The sequence below is a fragment of the Sander lucioperca genome, chromosome 8, assembly GCF_008315115.2.
Source record: "Sander lucioperca isolate FBNREF2018 chromosome 8, SLUC_FBN_1.2, whole genome shotgun sequence".
NCBI lineage: Eukaryota > Metazoa > Chordata > Actinopteri > Perciformes > Percidae > Sander > Sander lucioperca.
In genome coordinates, this window is record NC_050180.1 from 11,249,139 (window position 1) to 11,267,932 (window position 18,794).

The following is an 18,794-nucleotide window of genomic DNA, read 5'->3' on the forward strand; positions in this document are numbered from 1 at the left end:
TCGGCCTTCATTTTGGCCGACCTGACTTGCTGGGTCGGAGGGCGGGCAGTCGGACTCAGTGACCAATCTGATTGGTGGAGTGCTAACCCAGAAATGGCGAGCGGGATGAGTGATGAACGGCTCTCAAAATCTGACAAAAATCTTTTAAATTGACCTTTGTCGATCTGAAATGAAGACGCGCACACGCAGAACGTACACTCAAGTCGGCGTCGCTTCGGTGTGTTCCAACGCACTTTTTGGACCTCGGGGAGCCGATTGATCAGTCCGACTGCCTTTTCTGCTGACGGTCAGCCGTCGGGTTGGTGTGTCAGGGCCTTTAGATGTCTTGGTTACTTTAAATTCAAACAATTTTAAAGTAGTGATCGCCAGACCTCTTTCATAGCTTACACATTCTGATTACCATGTTGAACCAAATGCAACCCGCCTTTGTTGAAGTGTTTGCTATTTTGATTAATTCAGAGTACTTTTCATGACGTGTTTACATTATTTTGTCTACCCAGTGTAGGCGGCAGCAGGAAGAGCACTTCAAAGTGCAGCTAATCAATTACACAACAGTCAATTCTTAACACGTTCCACAATTGTTGATTATTCAATCTGGAGAAGAGGCCTGTGTGAAGTTATTCATATGCTTTAGCCTTATGCCTCTCTGGGCTTCAAGAAAATAACACTCTCCAAAACAGAAATTAAAACACTTTAAATAAATAGCTTCACTCTAAGAAAAGGCAAACACACTTTTCACAAACAAACTGGTCTTTGTCATCTCAAGCCAGACTGACAGATTATCTTCTTGGCTCTCTTTTTTTTTTTTACTTTCTCCACAGCATCAAATCCCTGCCTGAGAATGACATGTGATTTCATGTGTCTGCTCAACCCAGCGGGTGCCAGCTGTACCTGTCCAGAGGGGAAGGTACTGGTCAATGGCACCTGTAGTGATGCCATCATCTCAGGTAAGCCTCTTGCATCTTCATGCCATAGTTAAGATCACTTATATAATTTTGCGGCAGCTATAATGGTGGATGATTGAAACCCTCGCTTGTGGTGTGATAATCAGAAAAAAAATTTCACTTTGAGGAGATTTTGATATGCAGTAAACACTGCATGTAGCAACATTGTAAACTTGTCAAAATACAGCACCAAAATAAAGTTTGAGCAAACATCCATAGTTGTTCATAGCTTGGACCACAACACACTGTATTGCGAAGATTTGATGCATGTTGAGGTTGAAAAATGCCACCTTGTGCATGCAGTTTTTGTTCATGCTCAACTATTAGATAATTCAGCTTCACACCTCTATGGTTGTTGCTGTCTGACAATAGCAGCATAGCACTGTTTGAGTGATTGACTTGCTACACACAGCAGCACAGTAAGTGATAGGGCTTTGCTGTTATGAAGGAGAACTGTGCCGTCCCCCCTGCGAGAATGGAGGCCGCTGCTTAGCCAATGAAAAGGGAGACTGGAGGTGCTATTGCTGGCCTGACTTTTCAGGGGAGCGCTGTGAGGTCAACCACTGTACAGACTACTGCCTAAATGGAGGCACCTGCATGGGCTCACCTCTGGGTAAGTCTGCTTCAAAATATACTGCCTGATTCCTCCCTGCAATTGCAGTATATTTTATTGGCGCTGTCTTTGTGTCAGTCTTTATTGATTCATCTCTATGTTGACATATATTTAGCAATCATTTGTGAAATTATCCTCAATAAAATCAAAGCATCCAGTTTGTGAATGAATAGATGGTTCATGTTAGGGCTTGTCAATAATTCAATAGGATAATTATTGTTTTTCAATAGAATCGTATCATGATGAAATCGTATATCGAAATATCGTGATACACAATTAAGTCATCTAAATTGATAAAGACAATCTGAGTGAAACGTGAAATATTTTAAGGGAATATCATTTGAAGATTGCAGTTTTGTTTTTACATCAGACTTTGCATTACCACTCAGTTCAATGTGATTAACAAACTGGACTCCAACTGACAACCTTCCAGTCATAAGCTGTTCCAACCTTTAAGCTCCATTGCCCCACAATAGCGCATACAGCAGGACTGGGTTCTCTCTGCATAATAATGGTGGATCATAATGTGTAAAGGTCGCTCTTGGAACTCAAATATTGGTTAAAATAAATTGTGAGTAGTGTTTTCCAACAGCAGTGTGCAGGATTTTCTTCATTCATTCATTCATTCAGCTTTATTGTTCCTGCATGCCTACACCCAAGCATTCTGCTTCTAGGAATACCACAGTGTAGTTAAATCAAACTATTGTAATCAGATTACAATGTCAATTATATAATTCACACAGGGGAATGTAAAAATAGGCTTTACCTTGTGGATATTTCATATAGACTATTTATTTATTTATTGAATTACCAGAAAACATGCATATCTTCAACAATATGAAGATATGAAATGACCAATATCAGGATAGAAGATTTTGGCCATATCGCCGTAGTTCATATAATCCTTGATATTCATCTGTGGGCAGACCAAACTTTCTGTGAAAACCTGTTCCCACCACAGACAGACATTTTTAGTAACACTTAAGATACACTTAAGACTACATAAGAGTGACATGACACTGTCATGAACACATGACACTGTCATAACACAGTCATGACACATGAACCCTAACCCTAACTCTAACCATAACCATAACTTGTCATGACAAAAACCGAATGACATTTACTAAAAGAAGCGTTAAGTTATAAACGTTTATGACTTGTTTATAATGTTTATGACACATTCATGACAGTGTCATGTCACTCTTATGTAGCTACCTTCAAGTAAAGTGTAACCACATTTTCTTTTTTCTCCTGCACGCTGACCCAGTGCATGATGACATTCAACCACATTTGTCTTCCTTTAAACTTCTTTTCTCACTTTGGCTCACATGTGCCACATTACATCTGCCAGTTGAGCAGGTTTTGTCATTGATGTTACTGACGAACAAGCCTCAAATATCAATCTTCCTCCAGGTTGGCTTCTGGAACAAACCAGTTCTACCCCACAATTTAGCGAATATGCTGAGATGTCAGCGGTGGAATTGAATCAGGATGCACAGCCCCTTTAAACATGTTATCATTAAATTATAAGCCTGAACATCATCTCCTCCATCATAGCAATTACCCACAACATCTCCATTTCTCATAAAAATAAAGAAAAAAAGATTCACCAGAGCAATTGCCCTGATACAAAAAGTGTGGTTTGTGTTCCCACATTAATGATTTATAATGGCAGAGCCTTATTCAAGTGGTTTAAAATTATTAAAGATGTATTCATTGAATGACACAAAATGAGAAACCAAGCAGTATGTTTGGGTGAGTCATAGCAGTCAGTTAGAGAGATAAAAATGTGGGCTTTTGATTTTACATGCAAATGGTTTTTAATAAACACTTATTCCTTCAAATAGGTCATCTTTCATTCTCTGCAGGCCTTTTTAAAGTATAGCATAAAATCTGGACAGGAAGCAAAGTGATATTTTTGAGAAAATAAATATTTTTCATCTTGTTTTCAAATTCTGTTTACATTCTTAAAACAGCTCTACGTGACATAAACAGAAGCCAGGATAATCACTGCTTCTCATTAAACGAAATAGAGTCCGTCAAGCTTGAATTCAAATCATGTTACTTGCTGTGGGATCTCTGCAGAAGGGCTTCAGGACTGAGTAAGAGAAGGCAGGGCTCCTACTGGTGACAATCAGTCTTATTTTGTTCTTCATTCACCGGCTCCGTAGTTGAAGTCCAACATGCTACACTGGATGATGAATTGTATTCCTATTTGTGGTAGACAGCTGAGAGGAAAATGAAAGTGTTGTGATATGTATTGTGCTGCCGGGGACACAATGCCTTTTTCTTTCATTCATGCTTGGCAATTTGTCTGTTATCATAGGAAGAGGTCTTGCTGCATTGACCACATGTCTTTGAGGCATAAGAAAATTGGTCTGAAATTACTAAATATGAACAATGTGGTGAATATAGTCAAATGGGTTTCCTAAAGTCACTGGTTCGGTGATAAAAGGGGACTGAAGGCAACTTCACAATCAATAAGAGGCTGGACATTTTCCAGTTTTATCTATAAAAATGCAAGGTGTCATTGAATTTCTGCTCTCCTATTCCTTCAACTGGTTTACCTACACTTTAATGGAAAATTTGGCAACAAAAAACATACTTAAACCATAGACAAACAACTGTTCTCATTTGTCTATGCTTTTATGGCATTAATGGGTGTCTTTGTAGTATGTGTTCAGAAAAATATGATAGAAAAAAGCCCTGCATAAAAGTAAATATACTCATAGTTCACAAGATCAAAACTCATTAATAATCATAACATTACCACCATTGTATTTTTTCTGACAATAGGGGCTATAATTTTGGGGCGATTTTTTTTTTTTTTTTTTTTTGTTTTTGCAGTTGACATCTCTGAATGGCTAACAAACTTAGTATATTCCTTTAAACTGATATGATTCAATCCATCTCATAAAATTCCAATGCTTGTAACACAAGAAATGAGCTTTAGGTAACCTATCAGAGTGGTTGTCCTCATCTGACTAGATGACCTGCATTACTTCAGTCTATGCTAGTTTAGAAAGCAAGCAAGTAAGATGGGTACTGCACTCTTAGCTCCCTGTGGGGATTTCCATATCCAAGCCACCTCATCAAATTATGTTTCTGCAGTGTCACAGACAGTACACATGTCCTGACTCGCCGTAATGTTGGTAAGGACTTTCCTTTGAAGGGTCTCAATGAAGCTAATAGGGTTGGATATAAGTTCAAACCGTTACATTCAGGGTGATGTCAAGTAAGAAGGAAACCTGTTCAGGTGGCCAGATGTGACATGGTAGCTAGTTTCTTTGATGAACCCCATATTTGTGTAGAAATGTAAAATATTCCTCAGTGTAGGCAGTAAAAGATGGCACTGATATAGCGTCATCCGCACCAGGAAATGCCTCCATTATGTGTTTGCTTTTTCCTACAGTTTTATTCTGCCTTTTTTTTTTAGATTAAATGTAGTTCCTGTAGAGAAAGCTTAATCCCCCAGCAGCCATTGAGTTAACAGAGAAGTGATTGGAGGCAGAATTATTGTCTCTTGGACATTTCAAACCCAGATTATCCCAGCCACAGAGTTGTGGAGTGTGAAATTACCAAGTAGTGTTGTGTGACCTACATGGCAAGACCTGTATCCATGGCAACTTGCTTGTATACTATGCACGCAGTTGCGCCTGGGCAGCAACAATTGTTGTCTTTACTGAACATCTCTTAAACCAGCCTTGATTATTCTGCCTGTCCATTATGAAAGTGTGAGTAAATCATGGTGGAGAGTGCACTGCCTTTGGAGGAATATGAAGAGCTAATTTGATTGAAACATTTCCACCTACTGATTACTCTGACTAACAATAAATCACACTCACCCTCAACCAGGAGAGTTGTGGGGGGAGGTACCCTAGATGGTAAAGGAGTGGCCTTTCCTCTCAAGTGTGTAATATAAGAATATGTAAGGCTATAAAACCTGTTGGAAAATGAAAAACCATTGTTCCCTCATGTTGAAGCCACTTAAGGTACTTTGGACATCTGATTAGGATGCGTCTTGAATGCCTCCCTCTTAGAGATATTCCAGACATGTCTGAAAAGGGAGAAAACCGTGGGCAGACCCAGAACACGCTGGAGGAATTACAGTATATGCATATTATGTCTGGCCTGTGAACGATTTGGGATCCTTGGAGGACATAAGTGAGACAAAGGGCACCTTAGCTCTCTCCATAGGTGCCAAACTACGGTCTCCTTGACCCATACATGAATATGTGTCTTAAATGATGGATGGAAGGATGGATCTTTGCCTTTACTCTCACCAAAGTCATGGAGTCATTTACTGCTTCTATTTAACATCTGTCTTGGTGACTATAAGGATTATCTTTTGCATACAATATGTAACTATGATGACATGATTGACAATGGCAGATTGATGGCCAATCGTGCACTGGAGCTCACCACAAACTGTAACGTGTTGGGTATTTAGATCGACACAAGCATAAGCATGTAAGCTAATATTACTAGAATTTTTCTATTTATTGTTTTAACCGGTCAGAAGTATGTAGTTTGATTTGTTTTAAAAGAGTCAGTCATTTGGCAAAACAGCTGGGTCATTTAACTTTGAGCAAACATTACTGAAATTGGAAGTGCATTTGTTCGGGACTTTTTTCAGCCATAAGCGCTATAGAGTACTTACAGCAGAAGGAGTGTGTATGTGAGAAAGACACAGAATGGAACATGTCATCCAGTGCAACAGTGTGTGCATTGATATGTTAAAGGTATTTAATAGTTTTTCGACAACAATGGTGAGCTATTGTGCCGTTGTTGGTTTTGGTCTTTTCAGGCTCTGTTAATTTTTCCTTTTTGTCTTTGTCCAGGTAAGTCTACATGCCGCTGCCCTGTTGGCTTCTCAGGGCCTTTCTGTGAGAGGAGGATTTGTGACAACTACTGTTTAAATGGGGGAACATGCGACGTCACTCAGGGGAACCAGCCAGTGTGCCGCTGTATGGCAGAATATACTGGGGACCGCTGTCTTTACCGTGAGTCCTCCACCCACTGCAAACACAACAACAAACAGGTTATTGCCGCACTTGGCCTCCGTATGATTGACATTAGCCTTTCAAGCCAAGCCGCAAGAACACTCACAGCAAAGCATTGATTTGAATTCAGTTATGCTGCATGCAATCTATAGAACTAAGCATTTCAAAGTTCACACGCAGAGTGTGGAACAAACAACCCCCTAAAGTATTTTCTTTCCACAAACACCGCATTTGACTCTATTTGCAGATAAACAAAATCAAAATACTACCATCAAACAACCTTTGGGTGTTTCTGTGCTGAAGTGATAATGTATTTCCTTTCGCATTGCTTTGTCATAATGGGTTGTGGGAAAAGAATTTCAATTCCACATCATTAGTATTTTCCTTGTCGTTGCTTGCCCAAGGGGTGAAATTATTTCATCTGTGGCTAAGATGTCATTTGATGTGGATAATTAGGTCCCATTAAAACGGTCTACAATTCCAATCAAACTATCTTAAACTATGTTCCCAGTTACTCATTACACACTACCTCTCTTTCTCTTTATATTTCTGTGTCTGTGGAACAGACATCTGTCATCACTACTGTGTGAACTCCAAGGCCTGCACGCTATCCAGTAGCGGGTATGTGGAGTGTGTGTGTCCCGCCAGGTTTGAGGGAAACAAGTGCGAGGTGGACAAGTGTCTTCGATGTCACGGTGCTCCCTGCCTCATTAACGAGGAGACAGGAGATGTGGTTTGCAAGTGAGTGCTTGGTATCTGCTCACTTTTCTTGTCCCTCATCCCTTTTTGCTATAATGCCAAGGCTGTATGGTCCTCATCATTTCTGGAAAAGCATTAGTTCTACAGTGTATCCTCAGGTCTCAGTTGCTGTATCTGCAGGCTGCAAGCTGAATTAATTGATTTGATTAAACCTGAAAAATGTATTGGGCCACACACCCTACAGCAATTTAACTTCTGGTAAAGCCAGTGAATTAGAAGCCAGGTGAACTATCCCGCTTTATATGAATTATGCATATGTCTGACAAACCACCACTGACTCATTTTGCTTCTTGTAAAAGTGTAGTTCTCTGTTGCTAGCATCCATTATTTCTTCACCCTCCAGTTGCACAAATGGCAGAATAGCACCGAGCTGTCAGCTGTGTGACGGATATTGCTACAATGGAGGCACCTGTCACCTGGACCCTGACACCAACCTGCCTTTCTGTCAGTAAGTCACTGCTTAATGGGTGAAGGAAAGTGGGGGAAAAACATGTAATGCTCTTCACTTTAATTCACACTCTCACAGTTCACTCTCACTCCATTCAAATGCTGGCTCTGTGCCCCAGAAAGCTTGGCCTTAGAAGCAACACTGAAAATCACCAAGGGGTACCATTGCCCTGCTTGGAGAACAAGATAGATGTCTTCCTCTGGAAAGAAATCCTTAAGTTGAGGGAATGTTTGATGTCACTATGTGGGGGCCATGGCACAGCAAGGGGCTGAGTGCCAGTACACCATCTTATGCTGTGTGACACCTCACTGTGGCTTATGGTTTTTAGGCAGATAAAAGATGGTTTCAAAGCGCATTCAAAGCTTGCAATTCTGAACATATCACACTGTTCCTCCTTGCAGTAAAGAGCTGATGTCAGGCCTCTCTGACTCTCTTCAGTAGTAGGTTTTAGAAGTTCTAAAAAAAGAAGCTGAGGTATGTGTCAGTGGTAGAACATGTCATGATATCCAATGGCACAGACTTGTAACAGACAAAAGCTTGACTGGCAGACACTTGGGAATTATTGTGAAAAACTACTCAAAGCGCTGCCCATAGATTAATACCACCTCATCTATAATCACATGCAGCGCTGTGTTAAAAATCTCTCCAAGGAGGAAATTGGAAATCCATTTCAAAAGCCTAACTCTCTATTTTTTTAACTGGCCATTGTCCAGTGTAGTTAAATTGAAATTTGCGGTCATCACTCACAAATTCCAGGGGATAGAATCAATTTCTATGCAAATGATCTTATTCGATGAGGTTAACAGATCTAGATAATGTGGTTTATTATTTGGTGCAAAGAACAGAGATTATGTGAGATGATGGATATGTCAGTGTCAAGAAATCATAATGTTTGCCCTTAATACTCTGAGTAAATGCATATTTCATCAAGCCTTCCCAAAGCGAAAACCTTGCAGGGCAGAACTGCTTCAATTGCAAACAATTCTTGCACTAAACACTGAAGGTTGAAGAGATTTTCAAAATGCATGAGTCAAGACAGCTATGGTAAACGTCTAAGCCCTCACTGCTATTCAGTGAAAAAATATTTGCATATTCTTCTTGAAAAGCATTTCAACTATACAATTGCTCTTTTTCCATACAATGCAAAATGTCTCACTTATTCCAGCAATTGTGTTCCGTCAGTCAGTCAGTAGTAAACCACAACAGTATTTTAATCGGAAGTATGAGTTATCTCTGAAGCTGTAGCTGAGAAACTGGCTTTGGACTATGTGTGCACAATAGAAGGACTTTCTTTCAGATGAAAATATGTTCTTGACATGGCACAATGTTTATTATTATTATTATCATTATCATTAACTTTGATTTCTTCTGGCATTCTCTTCCTCAATAACATTCTTTCCAGACCAACTATGAGATAACTTGTTAAGGATATCTTTGCAGAATTGGCTAGCATTTTCCAATGGACCTCAGTTTGAACAGGTCCCATATTTGTCTAACAATAAATCCATATTGTGTATATAATTTGAGAGTTAGATTTTGATTTAGAGTTATCCAGATGCAAAGAAATTTGCTCTCTCTGTTAATTTTTCCTATTTCCTAATTTTAAGTCATACATTTAGGTACAGTAATTCCCATTTCTTTCTTGCAATCTTCCGTTTTGAAGTATTGCAAACCTTTTTTGATAACACTTTATAATACTATATATATAATCACTCATAAATGGTAAATTGATAGTTAATTAAACCTAAGTTAATAGTTATTCTACTGTTTACAAACAATGACTTGATAATGTTTACTAATTAAAAGTAAGGCTATATGTTTTAACAGTTTATTGTTGCACACATTACAACAATATGTACATTGTATTGTAAGCCGTCAATAAACATTATTTGGATGGCTATTATAAAGTTGCAACTGATGATTATAATACATTGTTAATGGTTAATAAATAATTTGTAAAGCATCTACGAACATTATTTAGATAGCTATTATCAGTGCACAAATAATGAAATAATCATCTCTTTTATATATCACCCAAAAATGCTTTGTAAATGCTTAATAAACCACTTATTTATCATGATCTCATTATAATAAGCAGTTGTTGCAACTTTATAATACATGTCCAAACGATGTTTATAGATGGTTTACAAAACAATTATTAGCCATTTATATTCAATGTATATATATTTTTACCATCTTTAGCTGAAAGTAAGTGAAAATAACATTTTATTTTGCCTTGTTCTATTTTTTATTTTTTTTTTGTAATCAATTGACCAAAAAAACTCTGTTATTAGTCTTCTTATTACAATTACATACCTTATTTCTCTTGATTTGTGTGCATATATTTATTTTCTGCTAATTTGCTTGATGCGGACACAACATTGATTTACTCCATGTTTATGACTGAAGCTGCTAAAAGGGATTAGAGTGTGAGTCTCCATTCATCAAGCAGCAAACAGTTCAACAGTATACATTCTCTGGGCCCTTTTATCACTCCCAACACAATGTTTTGCAGCTGCACGTCAGGTTTCAAGAACCAACGTTGTGATGAGCTGGCCAACCCCTGCGATTACTTCTGTCAGAATGAGGGGATGTGCACATTAACAGCTCTTAACAAACCACGCTGCAAGTAGGTCCTTCTCACCTCTCCAGCTGTATTCAGAGCCCACTCACCCCTTTTTGTCCACACCCCCACCCCAACTCCATCTGGCTCCATTTCAGCCTCAGTCCAGTATATGGGCTTTCGGTCACAGTGCCGCCTTGCAGCAACTTATCATGTAATAAGTGTAATAAAGTAATGACTTGTCAAAAAGTAACCCAAAATAGTAAACTGAGAGTCAGTGTAGTGACATTAATATTTCACTAGATCATAATGACATTCAAATATTTTTGGAAAGTCTTTATTAAAATAGTTTTCAGCCATTTGGTTGTGACTGGAGTGTGCCGTTAGTAAATAATTACTACTGTGACATACAATAATTACTAAGCTTGTAAAGTTGTTGTCAAACACTGGTTTGCCCTTTTACCAGCAACAGCTTTCATTTAAACTGGAGAGAAAATGTTTTGTCACTTGCTCATTTTATTTATTGTAATAAAATTGATTTCAAACAAAAAATGTTACCTTTAGATGACTTTATTAACTGATGTCAATTCATTTTTATTAGTGATGTTTTTTTACATCACATTTGCATTATTATTATTTTTAGGGAACCCTTATTTAACCAGGAAGTCTCTGAGATATGATAATGAGCTTTAAAGGTGCTAGTCGGCAGATTTTGTTACCTTACCTAATGTTTCTAGTCTTTGTGCTAAGCTAAGCTAACCAGATGCTGACTCATACTTAAAACACAGACTTGGGACAAATTGTGTCAATCCTTGTATCTGACTTGGCAACAAATCAAATATGAATTTTCCCCAAATTGTCAAACTAGTCCTTTTATATTACTTATTGTTATTAGGAGTAGGAGTAGTAGTACTTGTGGTAGAAGTAGGAGCAGCAGTTGGACACAGTAGATTAAGGCATTTCTAATTTTGTATTTTTGTTAACTAAAATCCTTGAATTAGAGTTCAATATTTTCTATTTGTATTACATTCTGAGCAGGTATTAGCTGATGTGGCACTTATTACATTATCAGATGCTGCATGACTTTGTACCTTTGCTGCCCCTCACTGCCACCCATTCACCCATCTCATGCAGTCGTCACCCAGCACACAGGAATCGGGGAGGAGGAACTAAAACGTGACACTGTCTCTGTGACGTGGGCATCAGTCTGTGCATTTGCAACCTGTGCATGATGACAAGTTGAATATGTTCGTTATTGACCAGTCATCACGTAAGCGTATAACTTACTAGGCTGAACATCTCATCAGTTATCAGTGTTTATCTTTAACGCCTTCAACACAGAGTTAAGAGAATTTCTTCATTTCTTAAGGAATTAGTCTTTCCATGGTTTACGCTTCCCAAAGGAGAACTCCCCGATGCTCCCAATTTCCCATTAAAATTCATGCTGCTGTGACATTTCGTTCAACGAGGGTGTGATTCATTTCCCGTGTATATGGGGTTGCATTCTTATTTTCGATGATGTTCTGATTCTTAGAGTGCATGCAATTTAGAGTAATTTCATTCTGTCATCATCCAGTCGCGACTACCAGATCACTCATGCTTTAAAGACCCATCTGCGTCAGTCGTGTGAAATTAGATATCGCCTCCTCTAACAAGGGTCATACATCACGCCCATTGGATCCCATTGGAACACAAATGAGATGACGACTTGTTGTCCCGCTGTCATTCTTTTGTTATTTTTCAACACTGAATATTCAACATGTAAATTCATACACACACACACACACACACACACACACACACACACACACACACACACTGTTTATGGACACAACATGTATGTATACATAGTGCTCTCTCTCCAGGTGGTGGTTTGTTTGTGTTGGATCAAAGCACTTCATAGTGAGAATCATAATGTGTTGTATATGTATGCCACGGTTACATCATAATGTAGTTCATTTTGGAAAGGTGTTTTTTCAGCAGTTTTTTCCTGCTAGGAAAATTATTCTATTAGTAGTTTATTTTTACTCTCTTTTGACCTCCTTCAGATGTTCAGCCAATTGGGCAGGAACACAGTGTGAGAGACCTGCCCCTAAAAGCAGCAGATCAGACAATACCAGCGGGGGTGAGTATTGGGAATTTCAAGTCTTGTTATAAAACCTTACATATTTCCTGTATGAATATTATCATTCCTACTATGTCCCCATTCAATATCACTCAAATCTATCGCAAATGATCACATTTTTAAACATCTACACATTCAGGCATCACATAAGCTATGTTCACACCGCAAGTCTTAATGCCTAATTCAGATTTTTTGCTCAGATCCTATTTTTTTTTTTTGGCAGTTCACATTACCTTTTAAAATGTGGCCTATCAGGTTCCAGTGTGAACTGTGTGAATTGTGTGCGGTTTTGAACTGACCCGCATGCGCAAAAGAACAATAACAATGACATCAGACGCAGCACGCTGTTGCACTAAAGTTAGGGAGGTTATGGAGGAAGTAAGCTTTTTTGCTTTTATTTCAAAATGTTTGTGTAATGGCAGCCGTAATATTAATGAGCAGGTGCTGAGGAGGAGAAGAATGAAGAGAAAGAGAGCCAAATTGGCTATTTTGGCCTTTTGTGGAGTTGGCTGCAAATTCACTACAGAGGTCTGTGTGACCGGACGACCGATTTGCACGTCAGGACCGCTAAGGGCCTACACCAGAGTTTCCTCTGGCTTCGCCATCGCACACGCTCACGCTCCACGGCCGCATTGAAAAAAATCTGATCTGGGTCTGATTCAGGACCACATATGGAAGTGGCCTGAATCTGATTTGAAAAAAATCTGATCTGGGCTAGATTTGAGGCCACTTTTGCCTGCAGTCTGAACGTAGCCTTACAGGCAGGTTTATACTTACTGCAACACGCACCGCACAATTGGACTTGGTCCTGATTGGCACCCTAACTAAATAATTCCTGAACTCCATCCAAACTAGCCAGTTTGCATTATTTGAACAGAAAAGCCTTCACTCCGCAGGTTTACTTCATTAGAATTAGAAGAGCTGATGTTGTCAGCCCATCACAGTTAAGTTATCTGACTGTTCTGTCTTTAAGTTAATGTTAAGTATTACATGGAAGCCTCTTAAATAAAAATACTCTGACATTCTGGGCTCTGCATACCATTGGGACTTCTTATAGTCCTCATTTTCTAACTAAGATCTTTGCAGGTGTTTAAAATAATGCATGACTTTATGGAATGTATGCATTTACATAAACATTACTGTATAGCGGGCTCATATGTAAGACAGCTGTTCTGTACATAGAGGGAAATGTGCAGTTACCAAGCCCATGGGGGAAAAGCCTTTTTTGAAGCCACAGTCAGGCATGGCTACATACAATGTGTCACTATCTGAGCCCATCTCAGCTCCTTTCACTCATCTCTCCACACCATCTCTCTTCTGTCTGTCTCCCAGGGAGCATAGCCATCATTGTGCCTCTGGTCCTGCTGGTAATCTTGATTGTGATGGTGGTAGCAGGTGTTTACATCTGCAAACGGAGGCAAAGGTAAGTAAATAAATAAAGAAATACAATATAAATAAGAGAGAGGCTTCTAAGCAGCAACAAATGATGAGAGAGACAACACTACGCGGCTTTGAAGATGAACGGACATACTTGGTTTATAAATGAAAAGTTTCTTTTTGTTTGTTTCAACATGCTCAGCAGAACGCCTGACCTCTGCACTGAGTCTCTGATTATAATCCAGCTTTTAGGTCTGCCAAGCAAAGTTATATACTCCAAGTGTGCCAAGTAGTGTGATGTGATTTGTTGTGTGGAGCCGGGCGAAGCTGTACAGCATGTTGACCTGCATGTTGTGTATCATGTTAATGACTCCTGGCTCCGCACACCTCAGGGGAAAACGTGTCCAGAGACAGCCCATGACAAACGGAGGGATAAACGTGGAGATTGGGAACCCGTCATACAACATGTATGAAGTGGACCATGACAACCATGCTGATGCAGGCAGCCTGCTGCGACCCAACTTCACGCTGGACCCTCACAAGGTTGGCTTTATGAGCTCAATATTAAACTAACCACAATGCCAACAGCAAGCTGAAGCTTTACACGTGCCTGAAAAGCAAATTCGTTTTTTGTTTTAGCTCTTTGTTGTTTTATGCAGTGCAACATTACAGCAGCATATTGCTGCCACTATGACAAAATATACATAAGCTCGGGTTCTCATTTTGACTAAAATAGTTTCTTGTTTTAACAACATCCTTCTTATAATGTTTTTCATGTATTCATTATCACTACATGTCAAATTATTCAGTTTTAACAAGTTTAACACATTTTAACAAGAAACACATTGTATCTTGTTACATCATAAAAACTGTGAGCCTGGTGGTCTACAATCACTGATCTTCCCTGCCATCAAATCTACACACAATAATTAGATGGGGGCACAAAACAATAAGAAAGCAAATAGTAAAATAGTAAATAAAATTAAAAAAAACTTTACATGTCTCGATCGATGCTATATGATTGATACATTTTGTGATATTTATTTATTTCCTTTTATTATTTATTTTATCATCCTGTTAAGATTAAAACTGTCTTTCAAAATTATTAGATTAGATTGATCAATAATGGTATATGATGTATCTTTTTTATGATCTATCAATCAATATGGTATTCATGTTATATGATTGATCTACAGTGTCTCTTTAGCCATTGACTGGATAACAGACTCACTACTTTTTTTTAGCAAGATGGATCTAAAACGAGGTTTTTCATGTTATAACGAGAACTTATTTTTGCTATTTTGTAAGTCTGTCAGTACTGTATGCTCCGAACTCATTGTGACAAGAAATCCGCTATTTCCAGATTTTTATTTAATTTAGCAGCAAATACATTTTAGTTGCAGTATATTCATCTTCTAGGAACTCATATGTATGTTGCCATATGTATTGATGTCCTCTTACACATCCTTGAAAATTAGTGCAGTGCTTGAAAAAGGGAGAGGAGAGGAGCTGATACGATTAGCCTTCATTGATGCCAATCCTTATCACACCTGCCAATTATATAATACTATACTTATAAAAAATACTATTATAAATAACATGTTGCAGGAGCGTCACTGTTGCACCAGCATAGTCCTGAAAATAGGGACACCCTGTCAATTACACCCAACTAAACCTGCATAATTGTCTGTGCTTCGACTCATTGCATCTGCATCCAATAATGCAAGTACAACTTAAAAAAACTTAAAAAAAAACAATTTAATTGCAGGAAGGAGCAAGGACACCAACCACAATTTTACAGCTTTATAAAAAATAATTGTGTGTTGTGTTCTTTGTCTCTGCTTCAATAACTGTGATAATGTGATATCTAGTTACATCTGGGTTTTTTTAGAGATGTAGTAAAAAGCTGGCTACAGTAGTGTGCAGTAATGTACAGGTGCCATGAACCAAGGGGACTTTTCATCTGGCTGGTGATTTATTCTGTTCATGGCCTTCAACCCCACACTAACACTCAGCATATCAAATGAATCATAACACCTTCACTGATGTTGTTATCTAGCTCACCTGCGAGAGCCTCAAGCCTAATGCTATTGCTTCTTACCCTGCCAACTTTGACATTTGCTATTGTCAGTCCAATCTGGCTGTATTTTCAACAGAGGCACGCTGGCTTGAATCTAAACTAGCTTCTGTATTCCACTACACTCTCTTGGTCCCATACAATAACCTTCTTCTTTAATTCAGTGTAGTATACTTTATTGTGCTCTATAGAGGAAATTTGCTACAACTAGACTGATGTTTGGAAATTTGTAGATAGATTTAAAAAAAAAAAAAAAGTAGTTGGCCAAGCGTTATTACATGCGTCAAACTGTTCGGTGTTAGCTGTGTTGGTGTTAATGAATTTAACTTTGCACTGTAAACAGAGGTGGTGCCTGTTGTGTTGCAGGGCTGGTGTGTAAAATCCAGTGACCCTCACACCTTAGGCATCAATTCTGTGCCCAAGGAGGTAATCCCTGGACAGGTGAACTTTCCAAACTTCACTTTGTGTTTTCCCTCTAGAAAACAAATTCAATCTCATGTAGTCAAGCAGTGTGCACTGTGCAGTTACCTGGCACACATTTTAAACAAATTGATATGACGACCTGTACCAAATGTAAATCAGGCCAAAGTGAGTCACGGTAACATCCACAGTTATCTATAGTTGTTTCCTACATCATTTTGTGAGAGCACTTCAATTCAATTCAAGTTGCATTATACTTTGGCATGTAGACAGTGGGCTTGCATGGCTTTACTGTATGTTTACATTGGCTTCTTCCTGCATGTTGCTGTCTGTTACTGTACTATTGCTCACTGAATAACAATCTACTTATACGTTATGCATGAGTCTTGTCTTGTGCTTTTCTTTGTTCTGCTTCCGATAGAGTTCAACTCAGATATTTAGCCCACTTTGTTAAACCTTGATAATCACAGTGGATTTTCCTTAAAGCTGCACTAATCAATATTTTCTATTAACTTTAGCTCAAATGGCCCTGTGTAATGTGAAACAGGAGGTTGCTCGTAGTAATGAAGTTCCTCTCAGCTCCACCGAGTTGTTTTGACTCTTTTGGGTCTTTTTTTTTTTTTTTTTTGCAAGCTGTCCTGCAAACTCTCAACCTTATAACTTAACTTATCAACCTTTTCAGCAGATGCAACTCTGGTAAACGGACTGTACGCTAGTGCCCAGTACTAAACAGCAAACGAAGTTAGCAACTAGCTATAGTAGTAAACAACGTGAAGTATTTAGAGCCAGATGTTTTTTCTCATGAGTTGGTGGGGACCAAAACAGAGCTAAAAGAAGAGTAACTATTGGACTTCATTCATCAGGTGTACAAAACAAGACAAATCCAGATGAATCATGTTAGATGTTGTGTTCTCAACAAAAATGTATTAATGTAGCTTTAAGACCCACTGTTCTTAAGAAATGTATATCAATAAATATAATTGTATCCATCTTCTTTCCTTCCTTTACAGCCCATGAACTACTCAAACCCAGTGTATGCAAAGATCTATATCGATGGACAAAACTGCCGAAAGCCAGTCATCAGTATTGACGAGAGGAGAGAGCTACTCCCAAAGAAACTAGAGGGGACAATTCATGAAACCGCCGCATAGCCTAACTTTACACTTTGTACTTCTTTTTTACCACAATGTACAATGTATAATATGAAGGAGGAAACAAGAATTTTTCTATTTCCTATGAGGCTCTTAGGTTTTACCGGTTTAGCATCAGCATAATGTCCTTCTTGGTGTGCTGAAGAGATTTATTTTCCATTTACTGTTTGCTTTCTAATGTTTGTCAAACATAAGTTATACAGCGATATACTGTATATTCTTTGACACTGAAGTAAAGCTGCTGATTTGCAAAAACTTTATTAACACCATAAGCCACACTCGTGCACAGTTTAAACCTTAAAATGCAGTGCTGAAATTTGTACCCATACCTGTTTCTAGTTTGAGTGGAACACGGACAGTGTGTCGTTTTGTGAAGGTAACGAAGGCAGGTTGGCTCAATTTTTCTGAACAAATGTAAGTACCGAAGAGATGCATTAAGAGGGTTGTTTCTAAGGCTTTTTTCTTTCTTTTTTCACATGTCATATGACGTATGGACCGCAGAGCTTCACAACTGAGTAGTGAAGCTTGATATTTTTTAGGTTTTGTCTATTTTTTTTCTCTCTTCTGTACCTGACAGATCTATGGATTGGATTTCCAGTGGAGGCCATACTATCAACATGATCTTTTCTCACACAATATGTAATTCCATAGGTCTTCTGTCTTTTCCATTTCCGTGGATATCCACCTCCAGCCCCCCAGTTTCTACAGTGACATACCACATGAACTAATCTTTTGGTGAAAGAGATTGAAGCCCACCTTGAATGTTCTCTGATCAGATTCCCAGGTCCTGTACTGTACACTGAAAAGACAGATACTGAATACCATATTTTTCTAGGTCTCATATATCTACAGATGGCTTAAAGTTGTAGACAAGGAAGAGATTTGCCACAGCTACAAAAAGGTGAAGAGTTATAAACACATCTGTTACTTCAGAAAAGGAAGATGATAATTATAAGAAATTTTATAATTTTGTATTTGATTTGTATGTTGTTTGGCTGCTTGTATTTTGAAGAAATGTATTAAATGTAAGTAATTTTTATATAAAATCTAAATCGATATTGAATAAAGGGGGCTTATTTCCACATGGTGTCCCATTCTTAGGCCACAGCAGATCACAACACTGCCTATTCAACCCGTCATCAAACTGGCAGAGTTGTTATATTCCCGCGGTTCACATGGCCACTGACCTGACAAGTCAATCAACAGCGTGAGGTCTTTTACTTCCTGCGAAGAGAAAGGTGGCTGATGGGAGATTATTGCCCTCCCTGTGTGAGTGTAGGAAGGCCGACATCCTTCATTACCTGGCGGTGG

The 18,794-nt window shown here is 38.6% G+C and overlaps 1 protein-coding gene across 6 annotated transcripts in view; it reads left to right on the forward strand.

Annotated features, from left to right (window-relative positions):
* Positions 1 to 18,565, forward strand: part of lrp1bb (low density lipoprotein receptor-related protein 1Bb) — a 287,103-nt gene extending 268,538 nt beyond the window's left edge. For 3 of the 6 annotated variants that reach the window (XM_036004184.1, XM_036004185.1, XM_036004186.1), the window contains exons 82-92: positions 822 to 947; positions 1,393 to 1,557; positions 6,402 to 6,563; positions 7,130 to 7,304; positions 7,666 to 7,770; positions 10,286 to 10,399; positions 12,382 to 12,458; positions 13,791 to 13,881; positions 14,228 to 14,378; positions 16,279 to 16,353; positions 17,343 to 18,565. In XM_036004184.1, the coding sequence (XP_035860077.1) occupies positions 822 to 947; positions 1,393 to 1,557; positions 6,402 to 6,563; positions 7,130 to 7,304; positions 7,666 to 7,770; positions 10,286 to 10,399; positions 12,382 to 12,458; positions 13,791 to 13,881; positions 14,228 to 14,378; positions 16,279 to 16,353; positions 17,343 to 17,483 (1,382 nt within the window). In that variant the 3' untranslated portion in view covers positions 17,484 to 18,565. The remainder of the gene's footprint in view (positions 1 to 821; positions 948 to 1,392; positions 1,558 to 6,401; positions 6,564 to 7,129; positions 7,305 to 7,665; positions 7,771 to 10,285; positions 10,400 to 12,381; positions 12,459 to 13,790; positions 13,882 to 14,227; positions 14,379 to 16,278; positions 16,354 to 17,342) is intronic. The other 3 variants (XM_036004188.1, XM_036004189.1, XM_036004187.1) reach the window with 2 other exon arrangements.
* The last annotated feature ends 229 nt before the right edge of the window (positions 18,566 to 18,794 follow it).